General features: G+C 39.5%; 1 protein-coding gene across 1 annotated transcript in view; it reads right to left on the bottom strand.

Annotated features, from left to right (window-relative positions):
- LOC141192604 (death-associated protein kinase 1-like) overlaps window positions 1-23,061 on the bottom strand; it is a 73,964-nt gene that overhangs the window by 9,131 nt on the left and 41,772 nt on the right. Inside the window, exons 13-18 of the mRNA XM_073662084.1 lie at window positions 19,739-19,801; window positions 16,392-16,614; window positions 14,620-14,808; window positions 13,653-13,850; window positions 6,506-6,641; window positions 5,851-5,971 (exon numbers count right to left, since the gene is read on the bottom strand). Of these exons, the coding sequence (XP_073518185.1) occupies window positions 5,851-5,971; window positions 6,506-6,641; window positions 13,653-13,850; window positions 14,620-14,808; window positions 16,392-16,614; window positions 19,739-19,801 (930 nt within the window). The remainder of the gene's footprint in view (window positions 1-5,850; window positions 5,972-6,505; window positions 6,642-13,652; window positions 13,851-14,619; window positions 14,809-16,391; window positions 16,615-19,738; window positions 19,802-23,061) is intronic.

The raw sequence follows: 23,061 nt of genomic DNA, 5'->3' as shown, positions 1-23,061 counted from the left end.
GTAACAGCATAATGTTCCAGGATGGTTTCCTTAATGTCCTCATACTCGCGGTTCCACCGAGGGTCCATAGCTCGATAGACTTCTGCAGCTCCACCCTCTAAGAGCTCCACCAGATGTCTAACCCGCTCCATTTCTGGAACTTTCATTAACTGACATTGATGTACAAAGTCTTGGAAGAATCCCTCAATGTCCCTTGAAGCCTCATTAAAAGGCTTAAAGTTCCTGCGGGACACTCTTGGGGCTTCCATCATGGTGGGTGTTGTGAGTAATGTCTGCCTTGGGCTTCTAGCTGCTTCCATAGTGAACTACCTTTCATGAGCTCTCCGAATGGTCTCCATTTATCTTCTATGGTGGCTTCACCCCCACCAATGCCACCTCCTCTTCATACCACACAACCCACTAACTTTTTTCGGGAAGTTACCTCCAGGTCTCGTCTTTGCTCCAATTGCTCTAGGAATTCCTCTCTTGTGCAATCTTGAAGGCTAGTTCCTTCCAAAACCTCAATTAGTTAATCTTTGGACAGTCCTTTGAAACGGACCCCTAATTCACGGGTCTTTGTTTGTAGGTTGCCCACAGTCCAATTCCTGTATCCTGAGGTTCTGGCTCTCCAGTCATTGCTGGGCCGCTGTTCTCCATTCCCTCTGCTCTGATCCCACTGCTGCCAACCAGTTTGTGACAGGGTGCGAGACAAAGCAGACAGGGACAGCAGACCAATGAACAATTGAAAAGACCTTTATTGGGACTGGGAGAATATTCCACCAAACGTAGATACGATTCTTTAGAGGCTGCAATGTGGCCTACAACAAAAGGAACAAATCCGGGGGCGCCACCTGGTAATCCGACGCCAAGGAAAATGCAACAACAGTCTTTAGATGAATTCCTCAAATCCAGCAGGGTGGCAAGACATCACAATCACATGTGGCAACTGATCTCCAATGTCCATACACGGCACCAGGACCTGGCCTCAGCGACAGATACTAACCCTTCTCAAGACACAGCACCGACTAACAAATTAAACATGCTTCTGCCGTGAAGCGATCAGCTGACTGTCAGGTGACCGGCTTGTAAATCAGCTGAACGAAAGCCGGTAAGCTACAGTTACCTGATCGTTTCACCGGCAGATGCTGGAAGCGCGGGACCGGACCGGACGCCTCTGCCATCCATCAGATAGGTGAGTATCCATAGTTTCTCCTGCGCCTCAATAGAAAAGCGCTGGAATTACGCAGTGTGTTAACACCGCTGCGTAATTCCATCGCTTATAATGGGCACAATAGGAGAAAGCGCAGGACGCAGCTGCGTAAAGAATTGATATGTCAATTCTTTACGCACCGCGGCCTGCGCTTTCTCACATATTGTGCCCATTATAAGCGATGGAATTACGCAGCGGTGTTCACACACTGCGTAATTCCAGCGCTTTTTTACGGAGGTGCAGGAGAAACTACATAATACAGTATGAGTGTACACTGCAGAAAAAACGCATGCGTAAAAAAACGCAGCAAAAAACGCAGAGTGTGAATGGAGGTGCTTTTTTACCTGCGTAAAAAAAGCAGGTAAAAACTACAGGAAAATAAGCACGCGTAAAAAAAAAAAGCAGCAAATACACAATGTGTGAACGCAGCCTAAAGATGCGTTTTTTTCTTATTTATTATAAAGGATGAAAAACGCTGCAAAAACACTGAAAGAATTGACATGCTGCAGATATGAAATTGCTTAAAATCTGAAAGGAAAAAATAAACAGTGTGTGCATGAGATTTTAGAAGTCTCATTTACTTTACTGATAACTCTAAAACGTGGAGTTTCTTCAAGGCAAAAACACTGTGTGAACAAGTCCTTGATGGTAAGGAAATTTAGGTTGCTTAATTCATGGTACATTTCTACCTTAAAACAAGAACAAACACAAGATCAAACAAGAACAAAAAGCCTGATTCGTCATTTGCATTTTTAAGTCACTTTTCTTTTTTATAATTCTACAAAGAAGCGGTTTTCCCAAATATAAATAATATACAAATACAACCATAAGTATATGACAATATTCAATGCACTCAATAATGAGACATGCAGGACAATTAAAATCAAATTCGAAATGAAGAGGATGGAGGCAGCAGTATGTGATTGCAACAAGATATGAAAATAGATTTGAGGGATTGCCACAAGGTGGCATGATGGGACCGGTAAAAGTTATATTTCAGGTATCGGGTCATAAATTAATATAGTTTTATATTATTATTTCATTATTAGGCCAAGGTTTACAAAAATGCAAAATAGAGCAAGTAATACTGACCACTCATGGAGAACATTTTTGAAGTCTATTTTTATATCATGTTGTTATTCTTTCATTTCAGACTCATTCTTCTTCATTTTTTATTTGATTTTAATTGTCCTGCATGTCTTATTATTGAATAAATTAATATTGTCATATACTTTTGGTTGGATTTGTATATACTTATGTATTTGTAGCTTGTTTCTATTTGGTAAAAATGCTCCTTTGTAGGATTATATTTGCTGTACACCTTTCTGATTCGGGACTTGGTATAATGATTCTGGTTTCTTTTTTTTTGTCTTGTGATATTAGTTGACGTTTTGGGCACCCAATTCTTAAAACTTGAGCATGTGGATCAGGAATTTTGCATAAAACCAAAAATGTTCTTGTTTTTTGTCTTTAACCTTTATTGCGACTTTAAAGGGCAAAAAGTTGCATGTTTCACTAAAATGTCATCAAATCTGGGCAATTTTTATGCAGCGTGGTACGCGAAATACACAGCGTTTTACAGGACCAGCATAAGCAAGGAGTTTTCTGACATACCATGCACACAAAGGGTTTATTTCCATCACATATTTCGAGCCCTGCTGCTTTTTTGCCAAGATGCAGCATGTCGATTCTGTCAGCATTTTTTGCAACACTTTTCAGCCAGTCAAATGAATAGGAGAAAAACGCAAGAAAAAGAGTTGCAAAAGTGCAATGTGTGAACATGCCCAAAGACAGTATATGTTTATAAACCAGGAGCTGTTTACGGATTCATGCTGCCCATGGTTCAGGTGACAGGTTGCCTTTGAAGGGAATCTGTCAGTAGGTTTTTGCTAAGTAATCTTAAAACAGCATGAGGTAGGGGCTAATACACAGATTTCAGGGATGCCTCTTCTCAAGCTCTGTGGTTTTGTTTGCTTGCAATGATTGTTTTAGTACCAGTAGCTTATCACTGCTGGGACACAGCAGCTTGTGCATGCTAGTCCGACACGCCCCCCTCCTGTGATTGGCACCTCACTGTCTATGGACTTTCTATACACAGAGCCTGTTGTGGGCGGGGGCAGCTTCCTCAGCTCTGCTGTATTGCTAAATCTAAAAACACTGAATGAGTCAGAACAGCTGCAGCTAGTAATCTGCACACATGGTCAAAATTGTTGGTACCCCTCATTTAATGAAAGAAGAACCCACAATGGTCACAGAAATAACTTGAATCTGACAAAAGTAATAATAAATTAAAAATCTATGAAAATGAACAAATGAAAGTCAGTCATTGCTTTTCAACCCTGCTTCCACAGAATTTAAAAAAAAATTAAACTCATGAAATAGGCCGGGACAGAAATGATGGTACTCTTAACTTAATATTTTGTTGAACAACCTTTTTAGGCAATGACTGCAATCAAACGATTCCTGTAACTGTCTATGAGACTTCGGCACCTCTAGACAGGTATTTTGGCCCACTCCTCATGAGCAAACTGCTCCAGTTGTCTCGTGTTTGAAGGTTGCCTTTTCCAGTCGACATGTTTCAGCTCTTTCCAAAGATGCACAACAGGATTTAGGTCAGGGCTCATAGAAGGCCACTTCAGAATAGTCCAATGTTTTCCTCTTAGCCATTCTTGAGTGTTTTTTTAGCTGTGTGTTTTGGGTCATTATCCTGCTGCTAGATGACCTGCGACTGAGACCAAGCTTTCTGACACTGGGCAGCACATTTCTCTCTAGAATTCCTTGATGGTCTTGAGATTTCATTGTACCCTGCACAGATTCAAGACACCCTGTGCCAGATGTAGCAGACCATCCCCAGAACATAACAGAGCCTCCTCCATGTTTCACAGTAGGGACAGTGTTCTTTTCTTGATATGCTTCATTTTTCTGTCTGTGAACATAGAGCTGATGTGCCTTGCCAAAAACTTCCATTTTTGCCTCATCTGTCCATAGGACATTCTCCCAGAAGCTTTGTGGCTTGTCAACATGTAGTTTGGCAAATTCCAGTCTGGCTTTTTTATGATTTTTTTTCAACAATGGTGTTCTCCTTGGTCGTCTCCCATGAAGTCCACTTTGAATCAAACAACAACAACGGATGGTGCGATCTGACACTGATGTTCCTTGAGCTTGAAGTTCACCTTTAATCAGTTTAGAAGTTATCCTGGGCTCTTTTGTTACCATTCGTATTATCCGTCTCTTTGATTTGTCATCCATTTTCCTCCTGCGGCCACGTCCAGGGAGGTTGGCTACAGTCCCATGGATATTAAATTTCTGAATAATGTGTGCAACTGTAGTCACAAGAACATCAAGCTGCTTGGAGATGGTCTTATAACCTTTACCTTTAACATGCTTGTCTATAATTTTCTTTCTAACCTCCTGAGACAACTCTTTCCTTTGCTTCCTCTGGTCCATGTTGAGTGTGGTACACATCATGTCACCAAACAGCACAGCGAGTATCTGTAGCTCTATATACAGGCCCACTGACTGATCACAAGATTGTAGTCACCTGTGATGCTAATTAGTGGACACAACTTGATTTAACATGTCCCTTTTGTCACATTATTTTCAGGGGTACCATCATTTCTGTCCAGGCCTATTTCAGGAGTTTAATTTCTTTTTAAATTCTGTGGAAGCAGGGTTGAAAAGCAATGACTGACTTTCATATGTTCATTTTCATAGATTTTTAATGTATTACTTTTCACAACACAACTAACCAGAAATAGCACAGTATATTACACCAGGTAATTCATTAATCTTCAATATAAGACTTTCTCAAAAAACAATGAAAAAACACTCAATCATTTTAAAATTATTCATTTAATAAATGTATACATAGAAGGGAATGACTTCAATATAAATACCATATGGCTAGGCCCCACCACCTCCAACGCCGTTTCGCCGGATGGCTTTCTCAAGGAGTATATGTTTTTTGGAGAGTCTTTTATTGTTACTTTTGTCAGATTGAAGTTATTTCTGGGACCATTGTGGGTTTTTGTTTAATTAAACGAGGGGTACCAACAATTTTGACCACGTGGGTAAGTGATACATCAATGGATTCAGGGTCTCTTTTCCTACATCAGGCTGCTCTCAGATGAAGAAGCAAAACCTGCTGACAGATTCCTTTTAAAAAATAGCACATGATATATTACTTATACGTGCTTGTGGTCCAGCTGTGAATGCCCAGAATTCCTGGTTTGCTTTCAATTTATTACAGTCTATAAATGCTTTACTGTAATTCTTCTACAAACCTAATATTCTGCAGTTCCACAACTTTGTGCTCTTATATAAAAACGCCTTACTGAATACAGGTAATATTTAGGAATGGAAGAATCCATTTGCAGGACTCCGGTCCATCGGCCATGTCAGTAATCTGTGGCCTCTATACGGGAATCTCTTTACCACCTGGCATTCCTGGATACTTTTAATTAGCCAGGCTGGCAAATCTAAAGAAGAGCCGGTAGATAAGGGGATTCGTAGGTGTCTCATATAGTGGTCACAAATCACTACCCTGGCAGATGGACAGGAGTCCTGCGAACCTATTCTCCCATCTCTAGTTATATTTTTAGGAATTTTTATAACTACAAACTCCTTGTAAATAACATTTCCGGCAATAGCCAATGACTTACAGAAACTAGCTGGCTTCTCAATTCCTGGAGATGATTGCGCAGAAGCTTCATATCCTTAGAACCAGATGCACCAGCATCCAGCACAAACAGCTTGTCAGAGATCTGGAGGTCATTACCGAACCTGACAATGTAGAGAAAATACAATTATCACACACAAGGCCAAGGAAAGACTTCAAAATAAACTTGTTACACAGACAGTGCTCAGTGAGTGTAAAGAAAACCAGGATAAAATCTGTAAATTACATTATGTATGATCTTGCAGAGTGTACTGTAGCTGTATACTACCACATAAGACCGAGATGACAGATCCATCATAGGAGCAGAAAAATGGAAAATAATGTATACCAACAGTGCCTAATGGAAGCTATTGCCTTATGAGGTCCATCATGTTACAGGAAAATAATTGTTCCTGCTACACAAATTTTGAAGCAAACGATAGAATCTATGTCCATGTATTATAGCGTCAGCCCTTTGATATGAAATGGCACTGTGTAATAATCTTTCTTCCTCCACTGGTGGCACTGCAGGGGAACAGAACATCTCCTGCCAGAATCTGCCCATAGATTACAATCCATCTACAAGTGATTGTTTAAAAACAAAGTGTTAAAACACCGAGAACTACTGCTAAATGTAGCAATAGCGCCCAAATCATTACCGGTTTCTTATTTCTTTCAGCAGTGACATATCCTTGTCATATCCAAACTCTCCTGCAGGATGTGGGAGATTCACGATGTCTGCATGGGTGGCAACCAAGACTACCTTCAGAAGATTCTTCAGCTTGCCTCCATAGGCTATAGCATAAAAAACAGGACAAGAATTAAAAACTCGCCTTATTTTACAACAGTATTTTATCATTTAATATTCTCATTCCAGTAATGGAGAGGAAGGTGGCCCGAAGGTCAGAAATGAGCGACACGAGGTCATCAATAAATAAATGGAGTAACTTTATTAATTGAATAGATAAAGGTAGGTAGAAAAAAGTGCATCAGACAAATACATAATAAAAAAGACTAAAGTGCACATAGAGGCAGGTACCAGACTTGTATATAGTTACACATGAATACAATGGATGTAATCGGGTATATAATGTACATGTGATGAATCGTGTACTAACCTACAGATCATACGGCTAAATATTCTTTGTTACCTTCATCTAAATAGATTATATTACTCCATATGAACATTTATCAAAATACTTCAATATTGCCATTGTATTGTATTACCTTAATTGATTAGAGTCTGTAGGTTAGTACATGATTCATCATATGTACATTATATACCGATTACATCCATTGTATTCATGTATAACTATATAAAAGTCTAGTACCTGCCACTATGTATTATGTATTTGTCTGATGCACTTTTTTCTACCTACCTGTATCTATGCAATTAATAAAGTTACTACATTTATTTATTGATGACCTCGTGTCGCTCATTTCTGACCTTCAGGCCACCTTCCTCTCTGATAGTGTTTAGAGCGATTGGTCTATATATTTGTCCATATAGTAGCATAAACATATAAATTGATATGGTTATTGTCCACATGACTCTGCTATGTTTTTCTCGTAGTTATCTACTCATTCCAGTAATGGACATTGTTATATGCCCATGTTGCTTCTGATCATCAGATAGGGAACATCACAAATGCTTGGTGACCGCCTTGATTGCATTAGTCACAATATGACATTTATCAATGAAAAGAATGGTGCTCAGGCTGAACATATCGAGTCCTATACTACTTTTTTTTTGCTACCTACCACAGGCATACAAAACCACGCCGTCTGAAAATGATTTGTTACATGTTTACAATTAATGACAATTAAAAGGGTTGTCCACTAATTGGACAACCCCTTCCCAATACCTATGTCACCCCCTTGTAAAATATTAACTTTTATACTCCCCCTCCGAACCATTCCAATAGTGTCGGCACTGGTTCTCCCAGGGATGGGTGTTTCTTACTTCCTACATATACGTTAAGATTCATCTGAAGGCACGGAAAGTGAACCCAGCACTGTTGGCCCCAGGGATCGTGTGACATACTGTCATGCGATCCCCGAGAGAGCCAGTACCGACAACGCAGGTGAGTTTGAGTGTTATTATTTTAGAAGGGGGAAACATAGGCATTAAGAAGGGGTTATTAGAGTAGTGGACAACCCCTTTAAGTTTTAATAATACTGTACCTTTATTCAGTGATTATATAAATCAACAGGCACAGAGCTGGCTACTTAGAGATACCTTCTTCATCATCGATTATGTTTTTTGTCAAACATTCTGCAACTTATGTACCAAAAAATGGAAAAGTGTCAGCAAGTGATGCCAGGTAAAACCTGGTGTAACTCAGTAGTTATAATATATTTGTCAAACAGCATGAATCATGTTGAGGAATATGGCACACTACAATAAATAGAGTTGGTGCAAATCAATTCAGTAGCCACTGTCACTATTCAGTGGTCGCTGGACAAGACACCTGAAAACAGTCTCCTCATTCTCAGCATACATGGATGTTATTTTGATTAGCTAGTCTGGTGCAATGTCATTGTTGTAGAGTGATGTACATGGGACATCACGCCACCCTGGCTAATCAAAAAAAGAGTCATAGATGTCAGGATGTGATTTTCAGGGTTCTTGTACAGCGATCACAGATTTCAGACGTGGCCGACGGATCAGGATTCGCACTAACTCCAACAGTAGAGTTACCCTGGTACAGCCCTTCAGTATAAATACATGACCCAATGTTTTTGGATCAAAATTTTTTGCAGACCCTGTTCAGCGGTCTATATGAATAATTTTTAATATTTCTTACGTTAAATATTTGACAAAGAAAAAAAACTAATTTGTCTACAGTTTAAATAAGACAGATGTGCACACAAAGGCCATCTGACCTGATCTGAGCACTGGCACTGTCATGTTTGATATAGTATACTACAATACTATGAACATGACTATATCCTATGTGCTATTTTGTCTTGTTGGATTAGGATAAAGAGTTTCTCGAGCTAAGAGTGGGAAAACAACTTCTCGAACGGGGATTTATTGGATATACACAGCTAAGCGGCTCACAGAATTTGATTACACTTCTAAAACATAAGCAGAGAAAGTGATCTTATGGCGTAGAAAATCAGGATTAGTGTTGGGAGCAGCAGTCCAGCACCCAGGGACCTCATGGCAACTTGTAGTAGTAACAACAAGAGAAAAGTACACCTCATTAATATTTTGTTTAATGAAGAGAAATAACAGGACTTAATTATGCCTTCATTTACATGGCTCCTAAATGAACCAGTGCATGTGTCACAGTGAACTCATCAATGGGAGTTTCTGTACAGCGGAAACTCAAAAATACGAGTAAACCAGCAAAAAGTTAAATCCTTGTAAAGATGGCCATATGCATTACACTTAAAGGAGTACTGTGACAATTAAAAACACTAGTATAGATGTAAGCTTTAAAGTTTTTTAAGTTATGTCATGTAAGTATTTTTTATCTTTAAGTTGTTCAAAATGCACTGGGTGAAAATGTCATTGATGGCACCATAGGGGTTCCACTGGTCTAGTTTCAGACACCAGCAATGGTACAAGTTAACAGACTCCATAATATGATCTCCTGATTCCTCTCTACATATATTTTCATAACTACCCCTTCAATACAGACAAGTTTGATATTTGTATTTGCACTTTTCATCCTAAATAATATTATTTTACCCTTTGATGTTTGTTTTACCCCTCTGTAACATTGATTTCATTAAATTTGTGTTTTTAAGGGATTGTCCACGGCTGGACATAATTTCACTTCATATTATATTCTCGTTCGGATATTCAAATAATTTTTGAATCTTTAGGTCATTGTCACACTCTCTTTTTTATTTGCTGATAATTGTGGGGAGATAAGTGTCTCTTTTGCACATATTTAATTTTTTTAATAATTACAAAGAACCACTAACATATATTTAAAAATGTGTTCCTCTCTAACTATTTTTATGTTCTATGCTAGTGATCAATTTGAATTGACAGTGGCTTTATTTAACCAGCTTTTTATAATTTCATTTTTTCATTTTTAATTTATTTCACGTATTGTGCCTCCCATAAGTTCATAAAAGACCTTTAGGGGGCATTTTTTTTTACCTTGTTAGCTCTGTAACTGGGGTAGGTATATTAGGCCCAGTTACAGTGGAAATGCAATCTTCCTGGCAGCATAGCAGAGCTATCTGGGGCTCCTAGGACCAGGCAGGTCCAGCTCCATCTCTACACCTAGCGATCACATGACTGTTAGGTCAGGGAAGAAGTGGCCTTAGCACTTACTATTACTGTGTACACAGCATTTGTTCAGCGCTGTGTACACAGTGATCGATAAAGCAGAGACTATAGTAAATCATCTGTGCCTTCTCTATGGGGAGCTCGCCGTGACGATTTAGAACGTCACCGTAGAGTAAGAGCAGGACCGAATGGACATTTAAAGTGTATGGGCGGTCTGGAAATGGTTACATTAATTTCACTTCCCAAAAAGTGTACTAAAAAGTGAATAAAAAAAAAAAGCCATATGAACCCCCAAAAATTGGACCAAGAAAATAACATCTTGTCATGCATAAAATAAGCCCTCATATGGGTCTGTTGATGGAAAAATGTTTTACTTATGGCTCTTAGAATGTTACGGTAAAAAAAAAGTTATTTTTTTTATAATGCTTTTTGTACAAGAGTAATAAAACATAAATAAACTACATACATTTACAGTTACATAGCGAAAAGTTGTGGATAAAACAAATTGTGTGTTGCCATACTCATGCTGACCCACAGAATAAAGTTAACACTTTATTTATGCAGCAAATGAAAAGCATAACATTTAAAATGTAAAAACACAACAGTAGAATTGCTGCATTTTTTTTCCTATCTCTTGCCATATAGTTAATGAAAGTTAGATACTAGTTTGTATGTATCCCAAAATGGTAGCACTGTCAAATACACGTTTTCATTCACGAAAAACGAAAAAACTCTGGTGAATGGAATGTATCTATGAAGCATAAAAAGAAGTGGGGGCCATTAGGCCTGGTCATTAACCACTTAGCACAAAATTACATATATGGGGAGGGTTAAGGACATGAGCTCCGTCCACATGCACTAGATGCCGGCTATGTTATATTGCTGCCATCTAGCAGCAGCGGCCAGAGGTAAGCTCCATTCGCTGCTATTAACCATTTACTGTCAATCTCTTGCAGCAGTATTTATATGGAATGATTGTTGATGTGTGCACCAACTTGGTATACCTTCATTATATATACTTTCATTATAATTCTGTAATACTGTGGTACTGTAGAACATAGGATACTCACATTTTCAAGTCCCCATAGACCAAAAAAAATCCCCAGAGGAAGCCCAACACGCGAAACGTGCATCGGGGCGACACCATGAACGTACACCCGACACTCTGCAACATGGGTAAGCACTATATTGCACTTTAAGTAAGGAGCTATGGATTGAGCGTTATCCCTACATTTTTTCAGTCAGCCTATGGATCTAACAGCTACTAACAGCTAAATCTAATGGTCACTACTCCCTGCTGTTTCTCCTGGATCTCTATGACGCTTTTGACACTGTGGATCACCAGCTCCTCCTCACTATGCTCCACTCTATAGGCCTCAAGGACACCTTTCTATCCTGGTTCTCCTCCTATCTCTCTGAAAGCTCCTTCATGGGTATCTTTCACCGGCTCTTCTTCCTCTAATCTTCCCCTTACTATCAGGGTTCCACAAGACTCAGTCCTAGGCCCCCTCCTCTTCTCTTTGTATACTGCCCCTATTGCAGAAACCATCAGCAGATTTGGTTTCCAGTATCATCTCTATGCTGAGGACACCCAACTATACATCTCTTAACCTGACATCACCCCCACTCTAATACAAAATACCAGTGCTGGTCTTTCTGCTGTCTCTAACATCATGTCCTCCCTCTATCTGAAACTGAATCTCTCCAAAACTGAACTCCTTGTGTTTCCTCCCTCTACTACTAACCTACCTATACCTGACTTTTCAATTTCCTTGTGTGGTGCCACCATAAATCCCAAGCAGCAAGCTCGCTATTTTGGAGTCATATTTGACACACAGCTTTCCTTTATTCCCCATATACACTCACTCGCTCATGTCACCTGAACCTTAAAAACTTCTCCAGAATCCGACCTTTTCTCTCCTTTGGTACTACAAAAACTCTTACGGTCGCTCTTATTTACTCTCATCTGGACTGCTGCAACTCTCTTCTAATCGGTCTCCCTCTAAACAAACTCTCCTCTCCAATCCATTCTGAATGCAGCAGCCAGGGTCGTATTTCTATCAGCCCACTTCATCTACGCCTCTACCCTGTGACAGTCATTGCACTGGTTACCCATCCACTACAGAATACAATACAAACTCATCTCGCTCACCCACAAAGCTCTCCACAGTTCTGCACCGCCCTACATCTCATCCCTCATTTCTGTCTATAGCCCCTCCTGTGCCCTCCATTCTGCAACTGATCTAAGACTAACATCCTCCTTAATCCGAACCTCACACCTCCGTCTCCAAGACTTCTCTTGTGATGCGGCAGTTTTCTGGAATGCACTGATATCTAGCCCCCATGTTTTTAAACGTGCTTTAAAAACACATCTGTTTAGACAAGCCTATCACCTCAACTCACCAACCTAACTCTCCCCTGTTCCCTCCTAAATGTTAATCTTAATCTGCCCCTGCATATTCATCTGTCTCCACATCCTCCATGCACCCAATAGCACACAGTAACTGCTCTTATCTACTGATACTGGCTGATGACCATGTTCCACCTATTGCGTCCCCCTATTTCCATATAGATTGTAAGCTTGCGAGCAGGGCCCTCAATACTACTGCAACTGTTGATTTGTGATTCATTGTACTGTTTATATTGTCTGTATATGTCCCTACTTAATTGTGAAGTGCTGTGGAATATGTTGGCGCTATATAAATAAAAATGTATTATTAGCCTCTAACCTCTTTACTGGAGAGTGGAAATGCTATTTCTTGATCACATTGATTTAGTATTTATATACCATATCCCTCTTTGAGCTAGGTTACTGCAGTGCAGCTTGTTTGGCTGGGTGTAGACCACTCTGTGATTGCTCACCTCTCCTCTCTTTTTTGTAACTGGACAATTATATATGCTACGATTGCTGGTTTAATTCGTTTGTCTTTTGTATCGTCACCATATACCCATCTGTACCTGTTTATTACTTCTCTTTTTAATAATTAATAACATTTATACTTTTTACATCATTATGAGTATTTTGCTAGTACGATCTCTTATTGGGGTTTAGTGCTCCACATTTTCATTGGTTATATATATCTAAGGAGTTAAACCTCTCTTTTCCTTTAGGAATTATGATATTTGCATAAATCCACTGTGGCGGTTTTGTATTTGTAAAAATACTGTGGTACATAGGATAATCACAGGTTCAGGTCCCCATAGGAGACCAAAAAAATAATAAATAAAAAAACAGTTTTAAAAATCCCAAAACAATTATAATCACAACCCCCTCATTTTCCCCATTAAAATTAAAGAAATTAAAAAAATAAGCTAAAATAGAAAAAAAAAGAAACATACTTGGTATTGTCACATCCATAAAGGCCTTCCTATGGCTATGACAACATAAAAAATTAAAAAAATTGGACTCTTGGAGTAAGGGGCGTAAAAAATGAAAAATGCAAAAACAAAATTGCCACTGGTTTAAAGGGGTTAATGTTCATGGCTCTTATATGTTGGAGAGACCCTAAATATAATATGATGGATTTTTCTTATGTTAGCACTTCATAACTTGCCTATTGGTTCTTCAACAGGCACAAGTGATTTCAGAAAATTGAGCCAGAATATGACTTGATTCAGCTGAATTTCATATGGTTCTTCAAGGCTGAAGACAACTATGTGCACCGAGGAGGGATCATTTGCAGCAAAATAGTCATAGCTGCAAAAATATGTAGGGTTTCCTGAAAATTCCCAGACGCTGAAATCTCCAACACCTACAGAAAAAACAGAGGAAAATATAGATATAGTTATACAGTTATAATTTTGCAATATCGGGTGACAAAGCAAAATATTTACAGGGTGATCTATTAAGATAAAAGATTAGTCATAATTGTGGATGTACTAAATATGAGCCATAGGTACAGAACATGTGAACTATGGAAGAGATTAGTAATAACAGGACACGAAAGATCACAATACCCTTGAACACATTATGCCAATGTCTTACTATATAAAATAGGATTAAGACACTTCATAGCAGGCTACCATCCTTTATTTTTACTGTGGACTGGAATTGTGATGGGATGGAACCATCAAGTAATAATTTTCAGAAAATACAGTATATACTTTTTCAGATAACTCTTAAAGGGAATCAGGTTTTGCTATGTAATCTGACAGCAGCATGAAGTAGGGGCAGAAACCCTGATTCCAGCGGTGTATCATTTAGTTTACTGAGTTATACAGTTGTGAGAGTGTCACAGTATTTCTGTGTACATTCTATAGTGATGGAGAATTGCTAATCAGTGCTAGGAGCGTGGTTGGACTAGGATGCAAGAGGCCAGTTGTCCTCTTGTGATAATCTCCTGCTGATAAAATTCTGATTGTATTGAAACCGCAATACACAGCCCAGTAAGTGACACACTTACTGGAAACAGGGTCTCTGCCACTACATCATGCTGCTCTCAGATTACATAGTAAAACGTGTTGACAGATTCCCTTTAATTCTAAGATACATCAATGTAAACAATACGCAACGTAACGCACCGTTCAGATTGGCATTCTGGATGTCAATAGCTTTTGTGGACTGGTCGTCAGCAGAGCAGTGGGGATGATGTGATGGAGACACAAACACCTCCAGGACGCCTTTGGTGAGGCCAGGCTCGAACATCATACTTCGACTTCTTACGCTGACATTTTCACAGCCTGGGTATAAATCACAGATGCTAACTGAAACTGAACAGTGAAGAAGAGCCAAGTAAGAACAGGTTACAGTCATACACCGATGTCCATACTAGTCAACACTAACTCTTATTCTGCAGCTCATGTACATAGAGGGAGTAGTATTTAAAGTGTGTTACATGTGGTATTTGCTGCACACTTCATTTTTTGGATTATAAAGAGTGAAATACACATGAAAAGAATGAAATAAGCTGCAGCTTCAAGAATTTGCAGAACCACCCAATTTACGTGCATTTTTTTTTCCTACTTGTCGATTGAATTTTTTTTAAACACCACCTACCTTTATTGTACTGAAAAATGCTGGTGTGGAAGTGGCAGAGTAAATGCATTAGTTTATTGAAGAGTTCTACTTACTAGCTAGGGTTCTTTTTTCTCCATCTAGACTCTTTGCTATAAGGTATTTTCTCTAGAGCTTGCGGTTTGTAGTAAAAGACAGACAAATCGGTACGGGGGCTGATTCAGCACCGCTGAATATAATTGGTTGTTTGAGGAGGCCGTCGTATATGACACATGTCGAAGCCTCTTTTGGGTATTTTATCTGCATGTCATCTACACAGCAGAGTATGTGCTAAGTGTCGCGGCAGTCCTGATCACTTCAATGGACCAATGCCTCAATACCCTGCACCATCACTACTATGTAGACAGTGTGCAGAAGTGAGTGCAGCGCTCTTAGATTGCCATGGCTCCTCCAAGCAGCTCATGAAACATGTGCTGCACAAGCAACAATCAGAAATTTAGGCCACATCCTAAGGATATGCTGTCAATATTCAGGATCATGAAAATACCCTTATTTTATTTACATTTAAAAGGAAGCCAACCTGGACTTTTTCCCACCTTCTGTGCATTGATGAGGTCTGTGTTATTCTATCTTGTTCATACCTCTTTTCTATTTGTGAATGTTAAGAATCTTATAAGACCTGTTTTTATAAACTCTGCTCTTAAAAGGGTTGAGTAATATCTGAAATTCCCTTTATAAATATCTATTTTTATCTCTTAACCAAAAAAAAACCTGAGCATTTCTGCATCGTGGGCACATAGCCTAAAAGAGATTTCACAGAAAAGCGCTGGGTTCTACATCTTTACCTTAATATATGCCTCTAGAGTGCTTCTAAAGCATAACAAATGAGTGAATGCCTCTGTTGTAAAAGTAATGAACAATTAAAGTAAATTATGTCATCGTAGTAATTTTGGATTCAACATAAGGCTTCTTCCTCTTGAAGTGATCTCTATTCATTTCACCAGTGTCAGCTTGTTCAGTGTGATGAATAGATCTTTTTAGAACAGACTTGTTTTCCACAGTGAAAAAAAAAAATCACTGGATTATAAGCAATTTCATTTGGAACCTGAGCATTTTACCTCGCTAGACTTAAGTGTCCGTGTCATTATATCATGCACTGATATTATTACCTAGCAGCGCAGAATACAAATGACTCCACAAAACTTGTGCCACTTATCAGTGGGGAGAAAATGGACACCTACAGAATGTCTTAGAACCTTTTGGACTACTAGCAATGCAGGAAGTCACTCATTGAAAGCAAATTTAAAAAGAAACCAGATTTTAGATTGCTTCATCTTGCCTGAGGTTTTGGAAGCCAATGGAGAGGTGGGGAAGCGCACTGAATTAGTGGATGCAAGTCGGGGTCTGCGCCTTCTGAAGAAGCTTCGAATGAGTCCACATTTCAATGACTCCACAAGTGTAGTCTTTCCAGAACCAATGTGCCCAAATAATTTCAGCTTTATTCTTGGCTGCGGGGTTTGGATGGGTCTTAATTGCTGAATGAACAGACTTCGATGGGTGTCCTAAGGATAATGGAAATCATGTTTCATAATTATAATTAGATAATACTCACAACACAGTGTATTATTTGGTCAATTAAAAATAGAATTTATGTTCATTTTGACAAATACAAAATATTACTACATAGGTTGAAGAGGAATTATTGGATGCTACTCAGGAGGGTACTGGTTCACATTAAAAAGACTTAGCCTTAGTCAATAATCCATAGCAAAAAAGGTTGATTCTCCTAAAGGAAAAGGCTCATTCGTCCATTTTGACCATAAGCATTCATGTTCCCCCCCCATGCAGCAGTTAATTCTCCCTATATCACGTAGTCCCTTTAATGAACAGTTTGGCATTTTTTCCCATGGTGCATTGCCGGAAGCTAAGTCTGTATATATTCTTTTTTAGAGTATTGGGGGAGGAGAAGACTATTCAGGGAGAACCAGTGACCTCTTGAGCATCTTGCTCATTTACAGCCAGTGCCCTGCTCTGTGCCGCCAAAGGGTCCAACGTCTGATATACTGTTGTAGAGTATGTATGGCTTTCATATTGTTACATCATGGTATTAATATGTGATCTCCAAGACAGTTTATTTTGTTACACAAGTCTTTTTGTAATTCAACACGTATTCATTTTTGTTGTTGATTTGTTCATATTTTATGTTGTCCTTATAGAATTTTATTTAAGTATTTGATTTTTAATTACATTTTTTGATTAAATTAATTATGTAATTAGATGATTTACTCAGCCTTATACATTGGCTTTTGTGGGGCCAGATGTTGTGTCCCAGAGAAGCCAGCCTTAACAGGTTATTCATATTATTATAGATGGGTAATGTTGGATAACTTCCGCAATTTACTGTTCATTAAAATTTCCAGTCATTGATGAGATATTAGCACTTTTCTTTTGTGTATACAGTACAGACCAAAAGTTTGGACACACCTCATATAAAGATTTTTCTGTATTTTCATGACTATGAAAATTGTACATTCACACTGAAGGCATCAAAACTATGAATTAACACATGTGGAATTATATACTTAATAAAAAAGTGTGAAACAACTGAAAATATGTCTTATATTCTAGGTTCTTCAAAGTAGCCACCTTTTGCTTTGATGACTGCTTTGCACACTCTTGGCATTCTCTTGATGAGCTTCAAGAGGTAGTCACTGGAAATGGTCTTCCAACAATCTTGAAGGAGTTCTCAGAGATGCTTAGCACTTGTTGGCCCTTTTGACTTCACTCTGCGGTCCAGTTCACCCCAAACCATCTCGATTGGGTTCAGGTCTGGTGACCGTGGAGGCCAGGTCATCTGGCGTAGCACCCCATCACTCTCCTTCTTGGTCAAATAGCCCTTACACAGTCTGGAGGTGTGTTTGGGGTCATTGTCCTGTTGAAAAATAAATGATGGTCCAACTAAACGCAAACCGGATGGAATAGCATGCCGCTGCAAGAGGCTGTGGTAGCCATGTTGGTTCAGTATGCCTTCAATTTTGAATAAATCCCCAACAGTGTCACCAGCAAAGCACCCGCACACCATCACACCTCCTCCTCCATGCTTCACAGTGGGAACCAGGCATGTAGAGTCCATCCGTTCACCTTTTCTGCGTCGCTCAAAGACATGGTGGTTGGAACCAAAGATCTCAAATTTGGACTTATTAGACCAAAGCACAGATTTCCACTGGTCTAATGTCCATCCCTTGTGTTCTTTAGCCCAAACAAGTCTCTTCGGCTTGTTGCCTGTCTTTAGCTGTGGTTTCCTAGCAGCTATTTTACCATGAAGGCCTGCTGCACAAAGTCTCCTCTTAACAGTTGTTGTAGAGATGTGTCTGCTGCTAGAACTCTGTGTGGCATTGACCTGGTCTCTAATCTGAGCTGCTGTTAACCTGCGATTTCTGAGGCTGGTGACTCGGATAAACTTATCCTCAGAAGCAGAGGTGACTCTTGGTCTTCCTTTCCTGGGGTGGTCCTCATGTGAGACAGTTTCTTTGTAGCGCTTGATGGTTTTTGCAACTGCACTTGGGGACACTTTCAAAGTTTTCCCAATTTTTCGCACTGACTGACCTTCATTTCTTAAAGTAATGATGGCCACTCATTTTTCTTTACTTAGAATTTGTATTATGGCAAGAAAAAAGCAGCTAACAGTCTATTCAGTAGGACTATCAGCTGTGTATCCACCAGACTTCTGCACAACACAACTGATGGTCCCAACCCCATTTATAAGGCAAGAAATCCCACTTATTAAACCTGACAGGGCACACCTATGAAGTGAAAATTATTTCCGGTAACTACCTCTTGAAGCTCATCAAGAGAATGCCAAGAGTGTGCAAAGCAGTCATCAAAGCAAAAGGTGGCTACTTTGAAGAACCTAGAATATAAGACATATTTTCAGTTGTTTCACACTTTTTTTATTAAGTATATAATTCCACTTGTGTTAATTCATAGTTTTGATGCCTTCAGTGTGATTGTACAATTTTCATAGTCATGAAAATACAGAAAAATCTTTATATGAGAAGGTGTGTCCAAACTTTTGGTCTGTACTGTAGCTCGTTGCCTAGGTGACTGACCACCACTGCTAGACAGAACTAGGACAGTGCTTACAAGCACTTTTCTATTGAGCTTGCATGCACTGCTTTGAAACTAGCTGGATCGCTGGAGAGCCTTATCTCCTAAGCCAGGTTTTAACGCAGTGCTTACAAGTTACACAGCAGCAGTGGTTGGTTTCCCAGGTAACGAGCTGAAAACAAGAGAAATGTAAAGTGTTGCAATCTCCAGAACAGTTGCAAATTTTAATAAACAGCACTAGCCAACACCACTGATCTTTAAAGATGGAATAACCCTTTAAGGCAGTGTTTCTCAACTCCAGTCCTCAGGACCCCACAACAGATCAGGTTTTCAGAATCTCCTTAGTATTGAACAGGTGAGAGAACCTGGGGCATTTTTTGATGCCTTGATAATAATTCCATCACCTGTGCAATACTAAGAAAATCCTGAAAACATGGCTTGTTGGGGGGTCCTGAGGACTGGAGTTGAGAAACACTGCTTTAAGGCGAAACTTTAGAGAGGTGATAGAAGGACGATTCAGAGAGTATTTGATTGTTACATGCATCAGTTTTATTGCCTTTTGTGAGAATGAACAAACACCTTTACAGAGACATTTAACCAGTTGGGAGTCGGTTCCACTACATCCACTTGCTCGTCTTTTTCCTAAATAGAAAGAGATGGTTTGTTAAATTTCCTGCGGAGGTGCGGTGCTTAATACTAGAATTGGCTGATATGAATCCGAAGGAAGAGATTGTTTCCACTTGTTTTGCATCTGGAACCCCAGTTAAGCAAAATAATTGTTTCTTCATTCACTGACTAGTGTCCAATGTGGATACGCGCTCTCCACTCCTCGTAAGCAAATTAATGCTCATTCGCGATTCATGATGAGGTGCATAAAAAAAAGGGTGAGACAGCTGTTGGCTGAATGAGCATTGAATCTGCCAACTATATAAGGTGTCTGGACACTTTGCAACCCCTTCTTAACATAAGACATAATAGTACATCTTATGTCGAGCCCCATGTATGGAGCAGGCTCAGGAGCGGAGTCTACACCATGCCAGGCATGTTAAACATAGCAGCTTGTATTTACAGCAAGTAGACTTTGCTCCGACCATTGTAATCTAACCATTTAAATGGCATCAGTGCTGGTGCCGATGAGTTGTCACCTTCATCTTGGTCCTCTTATAAAGCCCAGCTTGAGGATGTACTTCATAGGAGAACATCTTTTTCATTATTTACAGCTATACTGTGGTGTTACAGCATATAGTATAAATGATCACAGGTTCAAATCCCCTAATGCAGCAGGGCTGTGGAGCAGGAAGCCAAACCACCGACTCAAGACTCCTCAATTTCCCTAATTCCAACTCCACAGCCGGCCTCACTACTGAGCGTGTACATAAAGCGCAGCACAGATTCATCTCAACTAAAAGCCGAGATCCTTAGATCAGGAACAGAACAGACATTTATAGGACATTTCATAACTTTCCCAAATTCTTATAAAAAAAAAAAAATTACAGCACATATTGTAGTTTACTACTGTACCAATTTATTATATATTTTAGGAGTCTGAGTCGTTTCATTTTATGCCAACTCCACCAAAATGGACACAGACTCCACAGCACTGTAAGGCAGGGGTCCCCAACCTGTAGCTTGGGAGCCACATGTGGCTCGCAGTCCCATGGATTGTGGCTCGTGGCTGTCAGCCAGCTTGGTGCATTAGCTCCAGGTATGAAGAGGACATCTCAAAATGGTGAATTTTGTGAGTAGCCCTGAACAGAAGAGCAGATCTGGATGCACATATAGAGGTCTTACTCATGGCTGGATGCAACAGTGTGTTGGGAGAGCTTGATGGGAGAATACTGAATGGGGGTATTGTGGGAACCTCTGGATCTCAGTATACTGCTTCAGAGTGATTTCTGTGGAAAAGGTTTGGTTATCATTATACCCACAATGGGGCTTTGGTTGCCACTACTGTGAGGGGGGTGGGGGGGAGCTGGATGTGGCTCGCGACCCTCTCTCAGAGCTGAATGTGGCTCTCAAGGTCAGAAAGGTTGGGGACCACTGCTCTAAGGGGACTAAAAAATAAAGTAAAGGAAACAATAAAAATCCTTCACACAGCTCTATAGATAGATCGATATAGATAGATAGATAGATATCTAGTTTTTTTTTATTTATTTTTACTATGGGTAATTTCCAATTTTTTTTTCACCACTTAAATGACAAAAAACTATACAAGTTATTGCTGTAACAGTACTGACCTAAAATATATTGGCAGTTCATTTTTGAAGCACAGTGAACACCTTAAGAACATGTCACTCAAGCACCTGCAATACTTGGAGCATACCTGAGCACTCCAGGCAAACTCCAGTAATGAGCACTTGCGCTCATCACTATTAATCTATAGCACTCGTCAAACTATACATATGCACTGTTATTTTACATGGATATATATTGTTATTATAGCAAGTATTACATTTTAAAACCTAATATAGTGCACAGAAAATACTGGCCAGGTAATAGATACCTTCCCTCTATTCTGCAGCTGTCACAATGTATTATTGCTGAGAGTTTAACATCCACATTGATTGAACTTGATGTTATGACTCGACTCAAGACACCTGACTGAGCAAGAAAACCTCAGTGGTCTTTATCAAGAGACAAGAATATGAGAAGCAGAATATTTTACTAGTACCTAACCACAACAGAGCTAGAACAAAACCATTGTTAGTACATATGAATATGTATAATGCACATCTATATTACATATTACATGTCCACAGCCGATGACCCCGAAACACTACGTCTCATCCAACCTGTCAAGCAGCTGAGCAGCAGATCTGTGTATTGTCGTGGATAAGCTGGGCAATTACCCCTCCTCACCGGGAAGGTCATGAAGTTAAATGGTCCCATGCGACGCACAGTGTGCCCATTATATAGCTGATGTCTTAAATACTACATCATTATATTGCTTAGGGTATGGACAAGTACATATTGCAAAAGGATTCGAAATTGTGCAACAACTATAATAAAATACATTTATGCTGCGGTATTGTAGCAGAAAGGTGAGGAATTACTGGAATTTCGCCTCGTCTTTCATTGTCCTTTGTCCATCAGTAAATACCTGAAGGCAATATGCTTACTATTGTAATCATTTAAAAAAAAAAAAAAAAAAAGTGATGACACTGTTGCTGTGTTTACTTCATGTCAGCGCCGATGTAGAGAAAAGCCTAAATCACACGACCGACAGTAATATAGGCTGTTCAATCCTATTAGCGTTATGCCGTAAATATGGGCTGGGAGGATAAATGGGATAAGCATATCTTGACATCGGCTCAGCGGAGGTAGACATTTCCTGCAGGAGAAATCACTGCACTATAGTGCTGCACTGATGACATGTGAAGAATACTCTCTTCTCTGCTGAGCACACAAATCAGGGCTCTCCTACAGAGTATGTCTGCTGGAATCAAACAAAAGCATCTATATATTGGCAGCGATAATATCCAATATCACCAAGGTACTCCTTCTGAAAATTAGGACAACTCCAGAATATTACATTTTAGGAAGTCTAAACATCTGGTAATGTCAGGAGCTATTGCAAATAGCACCCCCTCAAATGTTTTCCAGGAAACATGTCAGCAGAATCATGCTGCTCTAACACGCGGCAGCAGTAAAAATAGAAGAAGGCTCCCTCATCCCTCTGAAAATTAATTTTAAAAGAACCCAGGCACAGGTAGAAGGGTCTGCTGAACAGCTCACTTCCAGCTTCACCCCCACCAGGCCTGGGTTGATTGACACATTTCTCCCTATACACAAAGAAAATACTTTGGGGGAGATTTATTAATTAAACATGCCATGTGCTACATTTATTAAAGGGGTCATTGATCAGTTGCAGAGGTGACATAGTATCAACAGCGCTGCTACCA

The sequence above is a fragment of the Phyllobates terribilis genome, unplaced genomic scaffold (assembly GCF_046119375.1).
Source record: "Phyllobates terribilis strain yellow unplaced genomic scaffold, ASM4611937v1 Scaffold_1__5_contigs__length_1240528914, whole genome shotgun sequence".
Lineage (NCBI taxonomy): Eukaryota > Metazoa > Chordata > Amphibia > Anura > Dendrobatidae > Phyllobates > Phyllobates terribilis.
This window is presented reverse-complemented; position numbering and strand designations above follow the sequence as displayed.